General features: G+C 63.7%; 5 protein-coding genes across 5 annotated transcripts; 4 read left to right on the top strand and 1 right to left on the bottom strand.

The window, feature by feature from the left end:
- The first annotated feature begins 54 nt into the window (after positions 1-54).
- SELENOW (selenoprotein W) lies at positions 55-2,337 on the top strand. The gene is made up of 5 exons (XM_039572423.1): positions 55-137; positions 693-717; positions 845-898; positions 1,119-1,193; positions 1,313-2,337. Exons 1-5 carry the CDS (start codon positions 106-108, stop codon positions 1,385-1,387), a joined length of 261 nt encoding a protein of 86 aa, XP_039428357.1. The 5' UTR covers positions 55-105; the 3' UTR covers positions 1,388-2,337.
- A 699-nt stretch (positions 2,338-3,036) lies between these two features.
- On the top strand, positions 3,037-5,271 carry LOC120412095 (histone H3.3A). The gene is made up of 4 exons (XM_039572422.1): positions 3,037-3,148; positions 3,583-3,726; positions 4,132-4,285; positions 4,576-5,271. Exons 2-4 carry the CDS (start codon positions 3,599-3,601, stop codon positions 4,702-4,704), a joined length of 411 nt encoding a protein of 136 aa, XP_039428356.1. The 5' UTR covers positions 3,037-3,148; positions 3,583-3,598; the 3' UTR covers positions 4,705-5,271.
- A 3,512-nt stretch (positions 5,272-8,783) lies between these two features.
- On the top strand, positions 8,784-10,970 carry CRX (cone-rod homeobox). Its single transcript, XM_039572418.1, is given in 7 exon segments — positions 8,784-8,841; positions 8,844-8,864; positions 9,193-9,221; positions 9,223-9,345; positions 9,728-9,802; positions 9,804-9,987; positions 9,990-10,970. Coding segments are annotated over 7 exon segments (765 nt in total). The 3' UTR covers positions 10,265-10,970.
- A 248-nt stretch (positions 10,971-11,218) lies between these two features.
- On the top strand, positions 11,219-12,937 carry DMAC2 (distal membrane arm assembly component 2). The gene is made up of 6 exons (XM_039572420.1): positions 11,219-11,289; positions 11,473-11,627; positions 11,840-11,915; positions 12,014-12,146; positions 12,346-12,508; positions 12,778-12,937. Exons 1-6 carry the CDS (start codon positions 11,272-11,274, stop codon positions 12,917-12,919), a joined length of 687 nt encoding a protein of 228 aa, XP_039428354.1. The 5' UTR covers positions 11,219-11,271; the 3' UTR covers positions 12,920-12,937.
- Positions 12,938-13,262: 325 nt separating this feature from the next.
- BCKDHA (branched chain keto acid dehydrogenase E1 subunit alpha) lies at positions 13,263-18,383 on the bottom strand. Its single transcript, XM_039572416.1, has 9 exons — positions 18,277-18,383; positions 17,751-17,903; positions 17,431-17,517; positions 17,246-17,354; positions 16,588-16,749; positions 15,781-15,987; positions 15,036-15,177; positions 14,201-14,372; positions 13,263-13,748 (listed from the first exon to the last, which is right to left on the bottom strand). Exons 1-9 carry the CDS (start codon positions 18,349-18,351, stop codon positions 13,578-13,580), a joined length of 1,278 nt encoding a protein of 425 aa, XP_039428350.1. The 5' UTR covers positions 18,352-18,383; the 3' UTR covers positions 13,263-13,577.
- Positions 18,384-18,408: the final 25 nt, after the last annotated feature.

The following is an 18,408-nucleotide window of genomic DNA, read 5'->3' as shown; positions in this document are numbered from 1 at the left end:
TCGCTGGTGTCACTGGTGTCACTGGTGTCACTGGTGTCACTGGTGTCGCTGCTGCCGCTGCCGCGCTGCCGGGCCCGCCCCTCCCGCGCAGGCGCAGTTGCCGCCATGGCGCCGCTCCGAGTCCATGTCCTTTACTGGTACCGGGGGGCCCCAATTCGGGGGGGTCCCTGTGCCCCTGAGAGGGGTCCCCAATCCCGAGGGGGGTCCCCAATCCCGGGGAGGTCCCTAATTCTGGGGGTGGGGTGTCCCTAATTCTTGGGGGGACTCCGTGTGCTCCTGGCGGGGTCCCTGTATTTCGGGGCTCCCCAGTTCGGGGGGGGGGTCCCCAACCCCGGGGAGATCTCAAATTCCGGGGGTGTCCCTAAGTCCGGGGCAAGGGGAGGGGAGGGGTAATTTTTGGGGTGTCCCTGATTCTGGGGGCTCCCTAATTCTGGGTGAGGGTCCCCAGTCCCGGGTCCCTAATTCGGCGGGGGGGGGGGGTCCCTAATTCTTGGGGTGTCGCTGTGCCCCGGGGGGGCCCCTAATTCCGGAGCTGTCCCTGATTCCGGGGGGTCCCCAATCCCCAGGGAGGGTTTCTGTGCCCCTGGGGGGAGGCTCCCTAATTCTGGGTGGGGGTCCCCAACCCCGGGCACCCCAATCCCGGGAGGGTCCCTAAAAAAGGCTCCCCCCCCCTCACTGACCACCCCCACCAGCGGGGCCTGAGGCTACAAACCCAAGGTGAGCCCCCCTTCCTTCCTGATCCCCCAAAAACCGGGGGGGGACCCCCAAAAACAACCAGGGGGTGCCCCCTCCCCATTCCTGCTCCCCCCGGGCCCGGCGTGACCCCCCCATCCCAAAATTCCAGTTTGAGAAGCTCAAGCAGCAGCTGGAGCGGCGCTTCCCGGGAGCCCTGGACGTGGTGGGTTTGGGGGGGCCCAAACTGGGGGGGGGAGTCGGGGCTAATTTGAGGAGGGTCACAGGATTCTGGGGGGGTCCGTCTGATTTTCAGGGGCTGCAGGATTTTGGGGAGGGTCTCCTAATTTGGGGGCGGGGCAGAGGATTTTGAGGGGGATCCCCAGGATTTGGGGGGCTCTCAGCACGGGGGGGTTATCTCTCAGCTGCCCCCCGTGTCCCCCCAGAGCGGTCAGGGCACTCCGGAGGTGACAGGATGGTTTGAGGTGACAGTGGGGGGACGCCTGGTCCACTCCAAAAAGGTGGGTGCCCCTCCCCCAGCGTGTTCCCCCCCTTGGGGGGGGCATTTTGGGGGTGTCCCCCCACCTCCCTGCCCCGTTTTGGGGGTGTCCCCCCCACTGAGCGCTGCCGGCCCCCCCAGAACGGCGATGGATTCGTGGACAGCGACTCCAAACTCCGCAGAATCGTGGCCGCCATTGAGTCCTGCCTGGCGTAGGCCCCACTAGGGGGGCACCGTCGCGACGTGTCGCGATATATCGCGAGATATCGTCGGATATCGCGGCATATCGGGACGTGTCGTGACAGTGCTGACGCCCCCCAGCCCCCCCGGGACACCCCCCGCGCTCCATGACGGGAATCGCCAAAACGCCCCCGGCACCGGGCGCTTCCCAGATCCCGCGCGGGCGGTGGGACGGGGGGCTGGGGGTTCAGCTCCCCCCCGAAATCCCTCAAATCCCACCCAAAATTCCTTTATTTCATCCAAAATTCCTTCTATCCCACCCTAAATCCTTCAGATCCCACTCAAAATCCTTCATATTCCACCCCAAACCCTTCACATCCCATCCAAAATTCCTTCATTCCGCCTCAAATCCTTCCTATCCCACCCTAAATCCCTCAAATCCCACCCAGAATTCCCTCATTCCATCCCAAATGCTGCAAATTCTACCCAAAATCCTTCATATTCCACCGTAAAATCCCTCAAATCCCACCCAAAATTCCCTTCTATCCCACCCGAAATCCTTCAGTTCCCACCCCAAATTCCTCCTATCCCACCCTAAATTCTTCATTCCACCCCAAATCCTTCATATCCCATCCCCAAATGTATCAAATCCCACCCCAAAAACTTTCTTTGTCCCCAAATCCTTCTCCCGCATCCCCAAATCCTTCTCTTACCCCCTAAAATCCTTCCCCTCACTCCAGATCCTCCTCTTCCTCAGTAACTGCCTTCATCGATGCCATTTTCAGCCAGATGCAGCTTTTTCAGGGATTTTTCTCCCACAGAACACTCCCTGAGAGGCTGAAAAATTGGGAAAAAACTCCTTAAAGCTCTGAAAATATCCAGTAATTTTATTATTCCCTCATTTATTGGCTCTCCACCCCCCATTCCAGTTGCCTTCCGTGACTCGGTGGCCTTTTGGAAATAAAACATTGGAAATTTGAGCCAGATGTGGGTGGTTTTTGGGCTGTTTTGTGGGGGTTTTGGGATCAACTGAGTGTTTTTATGGGAAGAGGGAGCTGAGGGAGGAGGGATGGGGGCGATGCCTCTTTCTGAGCTCTCCCAAATTCCGTTTTCTTGCTTAATCCTGAAAACTAGCATCGTGGAGTTAGGGAATCATGAAATTATTCCTTTTGGGGATAAAATTATGGAAAACTGAGCTGGATTTGGTTTGGGTTTTGGGCTATTTGAGGGCATTTTCGGGATCAACACACTCGGAACTCTTCCAAGCTTTGTCCCCCTGCTTTACCCTAAAAACATAATGAAATGATGAAATTATGGAACTACTCCTCTTGGGAATAAAAGATGAAAAACTGAGCTGGATTTGGGTAGGTTTTGTGGGGCTTTTTGGGGGTCTACTGGGTGTTTTCATGGGAAAAGGGACCTGACAGAGGAGGGACGGTGATGATGCCTGGCTCCGAGCTCTCCCAAACTCCGTCCCCTCGCTTAAACCTCAAACCCCAACATCCTGGAATTCAGGAATGATGGCATTAAAGGAATTCGGAGGCGGGAAAAGCCTCGGTGGCGCCTCAGGCCTCAGCCCCTCAGGACGCCCAAGATGGCGGCGCGGCCTCACCTCAGCCGACCCCCCCCCCCACCCCCCCCGTTCCCGCCCCGCCGCGCGCGGGGCACGACGGAACCGCCCTCAGCCGGGACCCGCCATTTTCTGCCGGGAAAGGCGGGAAGGGGGAGATCGAAGCCGCTGCAGCTGCCACCGCGGGACCCCCACGGCTCCAGCGCCGCCGCCAGCGCCGCTCGCAGGTACCGGGGGTGCGGCGACAGTCGGGGTCGGTACCGGGGAGTGGTGGGGGGGAAATAACGGGGGGGCTCCGGTGCGCAGGGGGGTGCCGGGGTCGCCTGAGGAGACGCTGCTCCTTAGTCCCGCCTTCCGTGCGCGGCCGCGCGCTGATTGGCCAGAAGGACGGGACGTGATTGGCTGTGACGCACGTCTATCAAAGGGAGGGCGAGCGAATGGCACCGCCCTGGCGAATCAGCGGGGGCTGCACGGAGGCTTCTGGGGGCTGTAGTTCGGGGCAGCGCGGGCGTCGTGCTCAGCCAATCAGGCGCGGAGAAGTGTTCGCGTGACGTGGCGCGGGGGGCTCGTGGGAGTTGTAGTCGCCTAGGCCGCGCGGGGGTCTCTTGTCGTTTTTCCCGGTTTTCCCGGTTTTTTTCCCCCTTTTTCCCGGTGGCTCCAGGCTGTGACGGCCCGGGATGGCCCGCACCAAGCAGACGGCTCGGAAATCCACCGGCGGCAAGGCGCCGCGGAAGCAGCTCGCCACCAAGGCGGCCCGGAAGAGCGCGCCCTCCACGGGGGGCGTCAAGAAACCGCATCGCTACCGGTAAAGGGGGGACAGAGGGGACACTACGGGACACTGCAGGCACCAGGGGACAGAGGGGACACTGCAGGGACACTGCAGGGACCAGGGGACAGGGGGGACACGGGGCTGGGGACCCCCCCGGAGCAGTGCGGGGGTCACAGGGGGACATGGGGACACGGGAGGGACATGGGGAGAGGGACGCAGGGAGGGGACACTTGTGGGGACATGGGGGGACACTGGGATGGGGGACAGAGACATGGGGACATTGGGGAGACACAGGGACATGGGGGGATACAGGGATGGGGGACATGGGAGGGGACACAGAGGGGATGGGTGACGGGGACACGGCGATTGGGAAGAGGGACACGGGAGGACACGGGGGGTGCCCTCGGTGTCCCCAACGCCCCGGGCTGTCCCCGTCCCCAGGCCCGGCACGGTGGCGCTGCGGGAGATCCGGCGCTACCAGAAATCCACGGAGCTGCTGATCCGGAAGCTGCCGTTCCAGAGGCTCGTCCGCGAGATCGCCCAGGACTTCAAAACCGACCTGCGCTTCCAGAGCGCCGCCATCGGCGCCCTGCAGGTGAGGGACACACCTGGGCAGGGACAGGGACACACCTGGGCGGGGCAGGGACACCCCGAACTGTGACAGGGACACCCCAAACCCCCCCTGCGCTTCCAGAGCGCCGCCATCGGTGTCACACCTGTGTCACACCTGTGTCACACCTGTGTCACACCTGTGTCACACCTGTCCCCAGGAGGCGAGCGAGGCGTCCCTGGTGGGGCTGTTTGGGGACACAGGGATGGGACACGGGGACACAGGGGTGACAGATGTCCCTGTGGGTGTCACACCTGTGTCACACCTGTCCCCAGGAGGCGAGCGAGGCGTACCTGGTGGGGCTGTTCGAGGACACGAACCTGTGCGCCATCCACGCCAAGCGCGTCACCATCATGCCCAAGGACATCCAGCTGGCCCGGCGGATCCGCGGCGAGCGCGCCTGAGAGCCCGGATCTGGGAATTCCCGGAGATCCCGTGGCTTTTCGGGGCGATTTCCTCCTTTTTTTGTACGCTTGGGTTCCCACCTGGAGTATCCCGGGTGGGGTTTGGGGAATTCTCGGGGGTTTTGGGAATTCCTGGTTTTCTACACGTGGTTTTGGGGGGGAAAAGGGGAATTCTGGGGGGGTCCAGGGGGGTCGTGGTCACCCCATCTCCATCGGAATAAAGCAAATCCCAGGGAAATCCCGCGTTTCCTTGGAATTCCTCCCAGATCTTCGGGATTCTTCAAATTCCCGCCTTTTATCCCAAAAATTTGGGGGTGTGTGTGGGGGTCATTCCAGACAAGGAGGGACCCCAAATTCCCGGGGATTCCGGAGCTTTTTGGGGTGGTTTCCCCTGTTGTTTTGGTTTGGGGTTTTTTTGTACACTCGGGATGTCCAAGGCGGGAATTTTGGGGGAATTCCTTGGATTTGGGGAATTCCTGGTTTTCTACGTGTGGTTTTGGGGACAAAAAGGGGAATTTTGGGGAGGAGGGGGGAGTGGGAATTGTCACCCTGGCTCTGCTGGAATAAAGAAAATCCCACAAAAAAACCCAAACAATTTCCTTGGAATTCCATTCAGATTTTCGGGGATTCCTCGAATTCCCGCCCTTTATCCCAAAATTTCGTGGGTGGGGGGGGTTCGTTTGGGATGGGGGGGTGGGGGGTTGCCGTGGGGGGGGAGGGGATTATCCCGGGACGTTGATGGTTCCTGACACCCCGGGATAAATTTATCCCGATAATCGGGATTAGGGGGGGGGAGGGGCAGCCACCTGAGGTCCCTGGAAAACGGGGGGGAGGGTGGGGGAGTCCGGGGGGGGGTCGATATCAAAATTCATCCTTTGATAAGAAAATCGGGATTTGGGTGCGAATATCCCCTAAAAACGGAGGGATTCCGATGGAAATATCCCGATTTTTATACAAAAACTGAGGGATTTTGATGGAAATACCCCAATTTTTCTATAAAAATTGAGGGATTCTGATGGAAGTAATCCAGTTTTTATATAAAAACATTGGGATTTTGATACAAATATCCAATTTTTTATATAAAAATATTGGGATTTTGATGGAAATACCACGGGTTTTATATAAAAATATTGGGATTTTGGTGGAAGAATCCAAATTTTTATATAAAAATACAGGCGTTTTGATGTAAATATCCCAATTTTTTACCAATACAGAGGGATTTTGATAACAATTTCCGATTTTTATGTCAATAGAGTGAGATTTTTGTAGAAATACCGAATTTTTTTACATTGAAATGGAGGGGTTTTGATACAAATGCCAATTTTTAATGTAAATCCAGAAGGATTTGGATGTAAACACCTGCTTTTGTGTCAATATCGATTGATTTGGGTACAAATAATCGATTTTTAAAGACAAATATTGAGATTTTGATACCAACAATCAATTTTTAATATAAAGATCGATCGAGTTTGATACAAATTTCAAGGTTTAGTATCAATGTCACCCCGCCCCCCTCATTTATTCCCATTTAATTCATTATTCCACCCCTGAAATTCCCAAATTTTGGCTCCCTGGGATCCCAGGGGGTTTTTTGAGGGAGGGGGTGTCTTTCCCCTCCCCCCCAAATAATTCAATTGATTCCCATTTATTTCCTCATTTTACCCCCAGAATTCCCCCAAATTCCCAAATTTTGGCTCCCTGCGATCCCGATTTTTTTTTTTGGAGGGGGGGTGTCTCTCCCCTCCCCCTCCCTTTTCCCGGCCCCCCGCCCCCCCCCCCCCCCCCCCCGACTCCCGGATTTGGGTTAATCCCCCAAATCCGCGCGTCTGGAAAACAACCTAATCAGCCCCATTTCCACACTCGCCTCCAGCTGCTCCCCCCGGACCCCCCCGGCAGCGCCGAGACCTCCCCTTGGAATTCGGGGACCCCCCCTTGAAAATTCGGGACCCCCCCCCCCCTTCATTTGTTTGGGTTATTTTGGGGAGAACGCGCCAGAATTTGGGAAATTCCACAATTTTAGGAGGAATTTGGGGGAGTTTATTCTCGAAATTCCAGCGACACCCCCCCCCCCCCCCCCAATTCCCAGTTTTTCCCACCCCTCCCTTTCCCAAGCCCCCCTCCCCGCCCCGTTCGGGCCCTCCCCGCGCTGTCCCCGCGTGTCCCCGCGGCCCAGACGTGGCAGCTGGGCCGGGATTAGTGTCACCCCCCGGGAGAGGGCACAAAGGGGGGCGCAGCACGAGCCCCGTCCACCCCAAAATATCCCAGAGTCACCCCCGTGTCCCCCCCAGCTCCCGGTGTCCCCCCGTGTGTCCCCCCTCAATCCCAGTGTCCCCCCGTTGTCCCCCCCAGCTCCCGGTGTCCCCCCCGTGTCCCCGCCCAGGTCCCCCCAGTCTCCTGCCCCCTCTCCCCTTCTTTGTGTCCCCCTTCTCCCCCTTCGTGTCCCCCCCATGTTCCCCCCCCAGTCCCTGTGTCCCCCCCGTATCCTCCCTCCCTTACCCCTCCATGTCCCCCCATTGTCCCCCCATATCCCACTCTCTCTCCCGCCCCCGTGTCCCCCCCATTGTCCCCCCATGTCCCCTTCCCTCTCCCGCCCCCGTGTCCCCCCCATTGTCCCCCATGTCCCCCTCCATGTCCCCCCCCATTGTCCCCTCGTGTCCCCTCCATGTCCCCCCCATTGTCCCCCCATGTCCCCCTCCATGTCCCCCCCATTTGTCCCCTCGTGTCCCCCTCCATGTCCCCCCCCATTGTCCCCCCGTGTCCCCCCCTCCCTCTCCCCCCCCCGTGTCCCCCCCGTTAATTGGCGGCCGCTCTGGATTAGCCGGCCCGGCCAATGTCACCCCTTGTCCCCCCGGATTAGGGGGTGACATCACGCCGGGCTCCTACTTAAGGCTCCCCCCGCCGCGGGGGTGCCTCCCCTGCCACCCGCCGCTGTCCCCGCTGTCACCGTGTCACCGCCGCAGGTACGGCCCGGCGGGCGGGGGGCGGCCCTGGGGGGGGCAGGGCCACCAGAGCCTCGGGGACATCGCTGGGTGGGGGACAGGGCCACCAGAGCCCCGGGGACGGCTCTGGGTGGGGGACAGGGCCACCAGAGCCCCGAGAACATCCCTGGCAAGGGACAGGGCCACCAGGAGCCCCGGGGACGGCTCTGGGTGGAGGACAGGGCCACCAGAGCCCCGGGGACATCGCTGGGTGGGGACAGGGCCACCAGAGCCCCGGGGACGGCTCTGGGTGGGGACAGGGCCACCAGAGCCCCGGGGGACATCGCTGGGGTGGGGACAGGGCCACCAGAGCCCCGGGGACGGCTCTGGTGGGGGACAGGGCCACCAGAGCCCCGGGGGACGGCTCTGGGGTGGGGACAGGGCCACCAGAGCCCCGGGGACATCGCTGGGTGGGGACAGGGCCACCAGAGCCCCGGGGACATCCCTGGAAAGGGGACAGGGCCACCAGAGCCCCGGGGACATCCCTGGCAAGGGGACAGGGCCACCAGCCCCATGTCCCAGCTTGGGGATATTGTCACCAGCCCCAGGGTGGTGTCCCCTGGCTTGGGGACAGGCCACCAGCGCTGTCCCCAGCTTGGTGACAACCAGTCCCAGCCCTGGGGGTGGCCTCAAGGACGAGCCACCGCCGCTGTCCCCGGTGTAGGGACAGGGCTGGGGCCCCGGGGTGATGTCCCCGGGGGTGTCACCCAGGTGTCCCTACCCCCAAGGGTGTCCCTAAGGGTGTCCCCGAGGGTGGTGGCCCCGGTGGCCCCGTGCCCCTCGGTGTCCCCCCCGTGCACAGCTGGCACCGGGGGCTGGGGGTCCCGGGGGTCTTGGGCGAGGGGGGTGGGGGGTGACACAACTGGCACCGGCGTCACCGGGGGCTGGGGGGGGCTTTGGGACACGGGGGACACTGGGGGGACATCGGGGGACACCGGGGGGCGCGGGGACACGGAGGTTTGGGGGCGCACACTTGGCACGGAAGGGGGCTCGGGGGGCTCCGGAGGGGGCACAGGGGGGGGCCGGGGGAGTTGGGCACACCCGTGCGTACCCCCCCGGTGCCATCGGTGTCGCCGCGGTGTCCCCGCAGCCCCCCCGGCCATGATGTCGTACCTGAAGCAGCCGCACTACGGCGTGAACGGGCTGAGCCTGGACCTGCTGCCCCCCCCGTGGGGTACCCGGGTACCCCGACACCGGGGGACTGGGGGGGTCCCGGGGGGGGAGTGGAGCCGCGGGACCGCCCCGGGGGACACCCGGGTACCCCACATTTGGGGAGTAAAACGGGAGGGGGGGGAGGGATGGAGCTGCGGGACCCCCCGTGGGGGTGCCTGGGTACCCCAAAATCTGGGGGGTGGGAGGGCCCCCCCCATCCCACCCCCCTCTCGGGTTTTCCCCCAAATCCCGGGGTTTTGTCACGACTCCCGGCACTCCCCCAACCCCGGGGGTGTGCCCCCAATGCCGGGGGTCTCCCCCCAACCCCGGGGGTCCCCCAACCCTGTCCCCCCCCCAGGGACCCCCCGGAAGCAGCGGCGGGAGCGGCACCACGTTCACGCGGGCGCAGCTGGACGTGCTGGAGGCGCTTTTCGCCAAGACGCGGTACCCCGACATCTTCATGCGCGAGGAGGTGGCGCTCAAAATCAACCTGCCCGAGTCCCGCGTGCAGGTGGGGACAGCTCTGGGGACAGGGGACAGCTCTGGGGACACGGGGGAGCACGGGGAAAGGGGAGCAGGGGCGACAAGGAGGACACGGGGGTCGGGAACAAGGCGGGGACAGAGCGGGGACAGGTGAACGCGAGTCCCGCGTGCAGGTGGGGACAGGGAACAGCTCTGGGGGACAGGAGGATGGGGAGGGGGGGATTTGGGGGACACCGGGACGGGCTGGGGGGAGCAGGTGAGCCCCGGGTGGGCGCAGGTGGGACGGGGGGGACACGAGGGGCTTCAATGACCCCGTGTGTCCCCATGTCCCTCGGTGCCTCAGTTTCCCCGTGTGTCTCCGTGTCCCCCCGTGTCCCCCCCGTGCCTCAGTGTCCCCGTGTCCCCCCCAGGTGTGGTTCAAGAACCGCCGCGCCAAGTGCCGCCAGCAGCAGGCTCAGGGCTCGGGCCCCCCCAAACCGCGCCCCCCCCCTAAAAAAGAAGAGCTCCCCCCCTCGGGATCCCCCCCCGGAGCCCCCCCCGGGCCCCTTCACGCCGCCGCCCGCTCCCCCCGGCCCCCCCAGCGCCGCCCCCGTGTCCATCTGGAGCCCCGCGGCGCTGTCGCCGCTGCCGGACCCCTCGGGAGCGCCGGGTTCCGCGGCTTCCCGGGCTCCGGGGGCTTCGGGCAGGGCTACCCCGGCTACTTCGGGGGGCTCGACTCGTACCTGTCCCCGCTGCCTCCCCAGGTGGGCGGGCTGAGCCCCCTGGGCCCCCCCGGGCTGGGCTTGGCCGCGTCGCCCGCGGGCTACGGGGGGACCCCCGGGATGGGCTTCGGGGCCGTGGATTGCCTGGAGTTCAAGGACCAGGGCAGCGCCTGGAAGGTGAATTTCGGGGGCGCGGATTGCCTGGAGTACAAGGATCAGAGCACCTGGAAATTCCAGGTGTTGTAGGGGGGGTGGGGATGGCGGGGGCGCGTCCCGGGGGGTGACGGGGGGGGCGGATCCCGGGGGTCCCGGCCGGGAGAATCCTCGTGGCGTGGAGAATTCCCGGGGCACGGAGGAGCGGCCCCGGGTCACGGACAATTCCCGGGGCGTGGAACGCGCTCCTGGCGTGGAGAATTCCCACGCGGAGCGCCCCCGGACCACGGGGAATTAACTTCTGGATCGCGGACAATTCCCGGGGCACGGACAATCCCCGGAGCGTGGGCGATTCCCGGGCCGCGGATAATTCCCGGGGGACGCAGACGACCCCCCAGACCCCCGAGAATCCCTGGATCGTGGGCAATGCCCGCGGCACGGAGCATTCCCGCATGGAAAATCCTCCCGGCCGGGGCCGTTCCCGGGGCACGGAAAATTCCCGGGGCACCGAATATTCCCGGAGCACGGAACGACCCCAGGACACGGGATATCCCGGCGGGACGGAGCATTCCCGAGCCTCGGGGGATCCCTGGACTGTGGGGGATCCCAGGACCACGAGGGGATCCCCGGATTTATGGGGGATCCAGGACCACGGACTATTCCGAGCCTCGCAGGATCCCTGGATCACGGGGGATCCCTGGCCCCGCCCCGATGGGTCTCCCCGGCCCGCCCCCCACCAAACTCCCGGAAGGAAAAAAGCTGGAAAAGAGGGAATATCAATAAAAAAAGTGCGAAAATGTGGGGGCTTCGTTAATTAACTCTGATGAGGGGACTTGGGGGGGCGGGGTCCTGGGGCGGCCTAGGGGACTTTGGGGGGTTCGGGGATCTTGGGGAGCTCTGGGGAGTCTTTGTGGGGGCTTAGGGGGGTCTGGGGGGGGGTCAGGAGGTCTTTGGGACCCCCCAAAATTCTCCGCTTCCCCCCCGACCCTCAATCCCCCCCCAGGCCCGCCAGGGGGCGACACCACCGGGGCAGTGGGGGCGTGGCCGCACCCGGAAATGGGCGTGGCCACGTGACCCGCGAGTCACGTGACGCGGCGAAGATGGCGGCGCTGAGGGCGGTGAGTGGCCCGGGGTTACCTGAGGGGGGGGGAGACCCCTGAGACCCCCCCCCAGGGACGGGCGAACCCCCGGCACCACCCCTGAATTTGGGGCGGGGGCGGTTTGGGGCGATTTTGGGGGTTCTGAGCGCCCCCCAGGGGTGTCCCCCCTCACCCGTCTCCCCCCCGTTTCTCTCCCCCCAGATCGGGGCGTCCCGCGGCGCCCCCGCCCTGCGCCCCTCCCCGGGGCAGCGCCGGGAGGGCTCGGGGGGGCTCCGGGCACACCTGGACAGGTGGGCGCAGCGCCTGGGCGCCGTCGCAGGTTGGGCCCAGCGGTGGCGGCTGCAGAACGTCAACGCGTGAGTGAGGGGGGCCCCCGAAAGTGGGGAGGGGGACCCCGAAATTTGGGGTAGGCGGTGTCAGGCAGATGCGCCCAGGTGTGAGGGGCAGGTGGGGAGAGAGGTGTGGGGGGGGGGTCACCTGTCCCTGGGGGGGCTCGCCAGGTGTGTCCCCCCTGAGGTGAGGCAGAATTTGGGGGTTTCGGGGTCTCACCAGGTGTGTCCCCCCCCAGGTACCCCCAGTCCCCCAGGGACACCTTTGGGGACGACGTCGCAGCCGCCGAGTTCACTTTGGCCTGCGGGGGGGGGTCAGGTGAGCCCCCTCCCCTTTTTGGGGTGTCCCTGCCCCACCTGGAGGGGTCCCGGCCCTGACCCCTCAAACCCCGCGGGTTTTGGGGCTCTGGCCCCGCAGGTTTCTGGGGCAGCAGCGCTGGATCCGCCCCGGGAGCCGCTCGGAGCTGCCCCGGCTGCGGCACCTGCCCGTGGTGGGCATCGACCTGAGCGGGACCCCCATCACCTACCGGGGGCTGGACAACCTGGGTAAGGCCCCGGAGCACCCCAAAACCACCCCAAAATCCCCCAAGCCCCCTAAGCCCCTGGGACCCCCGCCCAAAACCTCCTGGGGACACCTGGGCCCACCCTGGACTCACCTGTCCCACCTGGGGACCCCCAAAACCCTCCCTGTCCCACCCGGGGCCACACCCGGGGTCACACCCAGGGTCCCGCTGTCCCCCCGCAGTGTCCCTGTCCCACCTGTCCCACCTGGACCTCTCGGGATGTCCCCACGTGTCCGATTGGGCCCTGGGCCGGCTCCACGTCTTTGGGGCCACCCTGCAGCACCTGGCGCTGGCCCGGTGTCCCCAGGTCACCGAGCGGGGCCTGGCCACGCTGCACCACCTCAGGTGAGGCCCTCGGTGCCACCTGCCCCCCCAGTGTCACCCCAGTGTCCTTCAGTGTCCCCAGTGTCCCCCAGTGTCCCTCGGTGTCCCCCAATGTCCCTCAGCGTCCCCAGTGTCCCCCCAATGTCCCCCAGTGTCTCCCAGTGTCACCCCGGTGTCCCCCAATGTCCCCCAGTGTTCCCTCAGTGTCCCCAGGTCACCCTGCACCACCTCAGGGGGGTCACCTGGGGACCTCCCAGTGCTCCCAGTGCTCCCAGTGCTGTCCCCCGCAGGGAGCTGCGGTCCCTGGACGTCTCCGGGCTCTCGGTGCCCAGCCCGGGGCTGCTCCGGGCACTGCTGGAGGAGGCGCTCCCGGGGTGCCGGGTCCTGGGAATGGCCGAGCCCGGGGCCCTCCCGGGACCCCCCCAAAAATAAATCCCTTCTTTTTCTGTGGATTTGGGGTTTTTTTGGGAGAAAAGGTGGGGGGGGGGGGGTTTGATGTTTCTAGAGCCTTCAAATCCCAGGGATCCTTCCCTAAAAATCGCGGGCACTCCCTGCCCCCAGGTCCTGGGAATTCTTCCCCAAAAATCCTAGGGATACCCTACCCCAAAATCCCGGAGATCCCTTCCCAAAATCCCCAGAATCCTTCCCCGAAATCCCAGGGATTTCCCTCCCTGAAGCCCCAAGGTTCTCTTCACAAAATTTTTAGGATCCTCCTCCCCAAAATCCCAGGACTTGTCCCCAGAATCCCAGGGATCCACTCACAGAGCCCCAGGGATCCTTCCCCAAAATTCCTCTCCCAAATAATTTATTGGGGGGTCAGGGTGGATCTGGGGGTGCTCAGGGAATTCTGAGGGTGCTGATGGAATTCCAGGGAATTCCCAGGAATTCCTGGGATCGCTTCTGGAACCGCTGGAGTGGGAAAGGCTCCCTGGGCAGGGGGGGGGTGTCTCCAGGTGGATTTTGGGGTCAGGATCAGAGCGGCTCTGGGGGGAAAAGGGTGGATTTGGGGGCTTTCCCAGCAGATCTGGGGGTGCTCAGGGAATTCCGGGGGCACTGAGGGAATTCCAGGGAATTCCCGGGAATGCCGGGATCACTTCTGGAACTGCTGGAGCGGGTAGTGCTCCCCGTAGGTCTCCAGGTGCCGCTCCAGCTCCGCGCGCTGCCGGCGCAGCCGCGGGGGCATCTCCAGGTAGACGTCGGAGAAGAGCAGGTGAGGCGGCGGCTTCGGCTCCCGCTCCGCCTGCTCGAACGCCTCCAGCACCTGCGGGAACGCCGCCCGCAATTCCCGCTCGTTCCAGCCCCACATCCCGGGATTCGCCCCCAAGAAAATGCCCCGAATCCCGCGCGTTCTTCCCTGAGATTGGGCGATTCCCTGGGCTGAAATCCCGGGGGTTCCTGCCCAAAGCATTCCCAGAGATTCCTGCCCCACAATCCCAGGTGTTCTTGCCCAGAGTGCGGGGCATTCCCTGCCCCAGAATCCTGGTTATTCTTCCCAAAATCCCAGGGCTCCCTCCCCAGAATCCCAAGGATTTCCCTCCCTAAATCCCAGACATTCTTCCCCTAAATCCTGATGATTCCCCACTCCAAAATCCCGAATGTTCCTCTCCCAAATCCCAGGGCTCTTTTCCCCAAAAACCCCCAGCACCCTCCCACCCCGAAATCCCGAAATCTCAACTTCCCGCCCCAAAACCCCCGAAGTCCCTCGGGAATGACCATTTTCCTGGAGCTCTTCCTCCAGCCCTTCTCCTCCTCCTCGTCCCACCAGCCGCGGTTGGCCATGTAGTGCCGCAGGCGCGAGATGGGGTGGTCCTGCTTGTCCCAGTAATTCACCTCGTCCACGGATCTGTACGCGGAGCTGTCGTCGCTGGTGCTGTGGTGCCCGATCCTGGGAGGGGGGGAAATCCATGGAAAATGGGGTTTTGGGGAGAGATCCCGGAAGAACGGGGAAAAACGGGCGGGAAATCCGCGGGAAATGGGGGAAAACGGGTGGGAAATCCATGGGAAATTGGGTTTTTTGGGAGTCTTGGAAGGATGGGGAGGAATGGGTGGGAAATCCATGGGAAATGAGGAAAAAACAGGCAGAAAATCCATGGGAAATCTGTGGGAAGTTGGGGTTTCTGGGGGAGGAATTGTGGAAGAATGAGGAAAACCAGGCAGAAAATCCATGGGAAATGGGGAAAAACGGGTGGGAAATCCATGGGAAATGGGTTTTTTGGGGGTAATCCTGGAAGAATGGGGGAAAATCCTTGGGAAATGAAGAAAACCGGGCATAAAATCCACGGAAAATGCGGGAAATCGGGCGGAAAACCACGGGAAACGGGGTCTTTTTGAGGAGATTGGGGGATCCTGAAAGAATAGGGAAAAATAGGCAGAAAATCCATGGAAAATCCACGGGAAACGGGGAAAAACGGGCGGAAAACCACGAGAACGGGTTTTTTTTGGGGGGTGGGGGGGGAAGCTGGGGGGATCCCAAAACCCCGGGAGCTTCTCTGGGGGGCTCGCGGCGTTCCCGAGCCGCGTTCCCGAGGAACGTTCCGGAAGCCCGCACCGGTAGGTCATGGCCTCGATGAGGAAGGGCTGGTTCTCGGCCACGGCGCGGCGCCGCGCCTCCCGCGTGGCGTTGTACACGGCGAAGACGTCGTTGCCGTCCACCCGGATGGACAGCAGCCCGTAGCCGGGGCCGCGCGCCGCTGCCGGGAGCGCGGGATCAGAGCCCGGGAAACGCCATCCTGAGCCCCCCGGGACGCTGGAACCCGTGCTGCTGCCCCAAAGTGCCCCAAAATCCTGGGGGTTGGTGTCCGAAATCCTCCCCAAAATCCCAGGAATCTCGCTCCCCGAAATTCCGGCTGTTCCTTCTCAAATTCCTGAGGTTCCTTCCTCAAAATCCCCAGCGCTCTTTCTGCCCAAATCCCAGAGATTCTGTCCCAAATTCCCGGGACTCCTTCCCCAAACTCGCAGGGATCTCTCCTGCCCCAAAATCCGAGAACTTTTCCCCCAAAACCCCAGGGATCTCCCCGCCCCAAATCTTGGCCGTTCCTCCTCAAATTCCCAGGGCTTTTGCCCCAAAATGCCAAGGACCCCACTCCCCCCAAATCCCAGGGCTTTTCCCCCAAAACCCCAGGGATCTCCCACCTCAAAATCCCAAATCTCCTCCTCCCCTAAATCCCAGGGATCTCCCCCTTGTCCACCTCCACACGAGCAAGAGAATCACCTCCAAAATCCCCCCTAGAACTGCCCGATTTCCCCCCAAGCCCCCTCCACGGCCCCGATTTCGCCGTTCTCCCGCTTCCCACCGATGCCGTCGCCCCGGTACTGCTCGGAGGTGGGGGTGGAGATGGCGTAGCCGTTGTTGCGGCAGAAGAAGACGATGGGACACTCCAGGGTGGCGGCGAAGTTGAAGCCGGCGTGGGCGTCGCCCTCGCTCGCGGCCCCCTCCCCGAAATAGCAGACCACGGCCCGGCTGGCGTCCGCGCGCTTGATGGCGTAGGCGGCTCCCACAGCTGAGCCCCGGGAAAGCGGGAATTCGGGGAGAAATCAGGAGAATTTGGGGGAAAAAGGGTCAGAGGGGAGAGGGGTCGGTTGGAGGGGGGTGGGGGCAGGTGGAGGGGGGGAATGGGGAATAATGGAATGGGTTGGGATGGAGCAGGGACACGGATCTGGGAATGAAGGACACGGGACAGGGACACAGGACAGGGACACGGAGCAGGGAATGAAGGACACGGAGCAGGGACATGGGACAGGGACACGGAGCAGGGAATGAAGGACACGGAGCAGGGACATGGGACAGGGACACGGAGCAGGGAATGAAGGACACAGAGCAGGGACACGGAGCAGGGACACGGGACAGGGACACGGAGCAGGGACACAGAGCAGGGACACGGAGCAGGGACATGGGACAGGGACACGGGACAGGGACACGGAGCAGGGAATGAAGGACACGGAGCAGGGACAGGTGCCACAACACAGGGACCCAGCCAGTGCCACCCGGCTGCGGGGAGCTGGTGCAGGGGTGGGACTGGGGCTCCCTGGCAGTTACGGAGAGGGACAGGACGGACCCCAGGGACACGGGGCGGGACCGGGGCCAGCTCCAGGTGCATCACCTTGCGGGATCTGCGTGGCCAGGGGGGACGAGATGGTGACAAAGTGGCGCTCGGGGCAGCCGTAGTGCACCGGCATCTGCCGGCCCTTGCCGGGGTCGCTGGCGTTGCCGTAGCACTGGGCCATGAACAGCTCCAGGGGGTACCCGCGGTACAGCAGCACACCTGGGGACACGGATCCGGGCTCACCTGGGTCACCTGTGCCACGCCTGGGTCACCTGTCCTTCACCTGTGTCACCTGTTACACCTGTCCCCAACTGTGTCACCCCTTCCTGGGATCACCAGTGTTCCCAAGACACCAGGAACAGCTCCAGGGGCATCCCTGGTACAGAAACCCCCCTGGAACCCAAATTTGGGATTGATTCCCCCAAAATCCATCTCCCCTGTGCCTCACTTGTCCCACCTGTTCCCAGAGTGCCAGGAACAACTCCAGGGGCATCCCTGGCACAGCAGGATCCCAAATTTGGGATGGATTCACCCCAATTCCATCTCACCTGTCCCACCTGAGCCTCACCTGTCCCTCACATTCCAGGGATCGCCAGCGTCCCAAAACACCAGGAGCAGCTCCAGGGGCATCCCTGGCACACACGGAGCCCAAATCTGGGCTTGATCCCCCCAAAATCCATCTCCCGTGTGCCCACCTGTCCCACCTGAGCCTCACCTGCCTCGCGGTACTGCCCGAAGACGAGGTCGGAGGCTTCGAGCGCGGCGGCGCTGCCCACGTGCGTGCCCTCCTCGCCGTAGTTGGTCATGTAGAAGGAGATGCGGCCCTGGAAAACCGGGATTGGGCACCCAGAGCCCTGGAGCCGCCAGGTGAGGCCCCTCCAGGTGAGCCCACAGCCGTACCTGACGCTGGGACTCGTAGAGGATCCGGTCCATGGTGTTGAGCAGCGTCATCGTCTTGTAGAGCTTCAGCACCTGCTCCTTGGGCAGCTGCAGGGACAGGGACACCCGGGGTCACCTGGGGGCACCTGGGGGCAACCTGGACAGGGCCACCTGTTTGGGGTGTCACCTGCCCGGGCACTGTGTGTTCGAGCAGCTGGCGGTGACAGCTCTGTCACGTGGCTGGAGGTCACTTGCACAGGGGGCACCTGCCTGGACCTTGTGTGTGTGAGGTGTCACCTGGTGGGACATCGCCTGTGCCAGGTGTCCCCTGTCCCGCTCACCTGGGGGTCCTCGCTGGGCCGCAGGACGTGTCCCTGCCGGTCCATGACCCGGTACACCGGGATCCCGGCCAGGACGTTGGGCTGGATGAACTCCAGGCGCTCCGCAAACTCCGCCGAGGCCCCCGGGAACTGCGGCCGCTCCTCGGGGGATTCCTGCGGGGATTGGGGACACGGCGGTGGCACCGAGGGTCCCCAAATCCCCAAAAAGGGACCCCGGGTGTGCCGCGGCTTCTCCAGCGCTGCGGGGACAGTGACCGGGAACGGAGCGGACACAGGGACAGCGGGACCCCGGGATGGGACGGAGGCAAAACGCGGACATCGCGATGTGGGGACAGGGGACAGGAGCGGGGGACACCGGGACGGAACAGAGGGACACGGGAATGAGGGGACACGGGAACAGCGGCACAGGGGACACCGGAACAGGACACGGGGACAGCACGGGGCAAACACGGGACAGGACAGGGGGACCCGGAGGGGGGACACGGGGCCCCTCTGTCCCCCGCCCGGTGCCCCCTGTCGCACTCACGGCCGTCCCCAGGAGCCGCCGCGGGACGAGCCCCGGGAGCCGCCGCCGCCACCGCAGCGCCCGCAGCGCCGCCATCTTCGCCGGGGGCGTGGCCAAACAGCGGGGCGAACGCTGATTGGCGGGCGAGGGGGG

This window comes from Corvus cornix, unplaced genomic scaffold, assembly GCF_000738735.6.
Source record: "Corvus cornix cornix isolate S_Up_H32 unplaced genomic scaffold, ASM73873v5 scaffold12, whole genome shotgun sequence".
NCBI classification, from domain to species: Eukaryota; Metazoa; Chordata; class Aves; order Passeriformes; family Corvidae; genus Corvus; species Corvus cornix.
This window is presented reverse-complemented; position numbering and strand designations above follow the sequence as displayed.

Bases quoted from the DNA above. Each gene is read 5' to 3' on its own strand.
- LOC120412095 (XM_039572422.1), top strand. From the start codon at position 3,599: ATGGCCCGCACCAAGCAGACGGCTCGGAAATCCACCGGCGGCAAGGCG. The intron at 3,727-4,131 runs GTAAAGGGGGGA...CCCCGTCCCCAG, and splicing joins AAGAAACCGCATCGCTACCG to GCCCGGCACGGTGGCGCTGC. The intron at 4,286-4,575 runs GTGAGGGACACA...ACCTGTCCCCAG, and splicing joins CCGCCATCGGCGCCCTGCAG to GAGGCGAGCGAGGCGTACCT.
- DMAC2 (XM_039572420.1), top strand. The intron at 11,628-11,839 runs GTGAGTGAGGGG...GTCCCCCCCCAG, and splicing joins CGGCTGCAGAACGTCAACGC to GTACCCCCAGTCCCCCAGGG. The intron at 12,509-12,777 runs GTGAGGCCCTCG...TGTCCCCCGCAG, and splicing joins GCCACGCTGCACCACCTCAG to GGAGCTGCGGTCCCTGGACG.
- BCKDHA (XM_039572416.1), bottom strand. From the start codon at position 18,351: ATGGCGGCGCTGCGGGCGCTGCGGTGGCGGCGGCGGCTCCCGGGGCTC. The intron at 16,750-17,245 runs GTGAGGCTCAGG...CCGTGTCCCCAG, and splicing joins CGGGCAGTACCGCGAGGCAG to GTGTGCTGCTGTACCGCGGG. The intron at 13,749-14,200 runs GTCATTCCCGAG...GCGTTCCCGCAG, and splicing joins GGAAGAGCTCCAGGAAAATG to GTGCTGGAGGCGTTCGAGCA.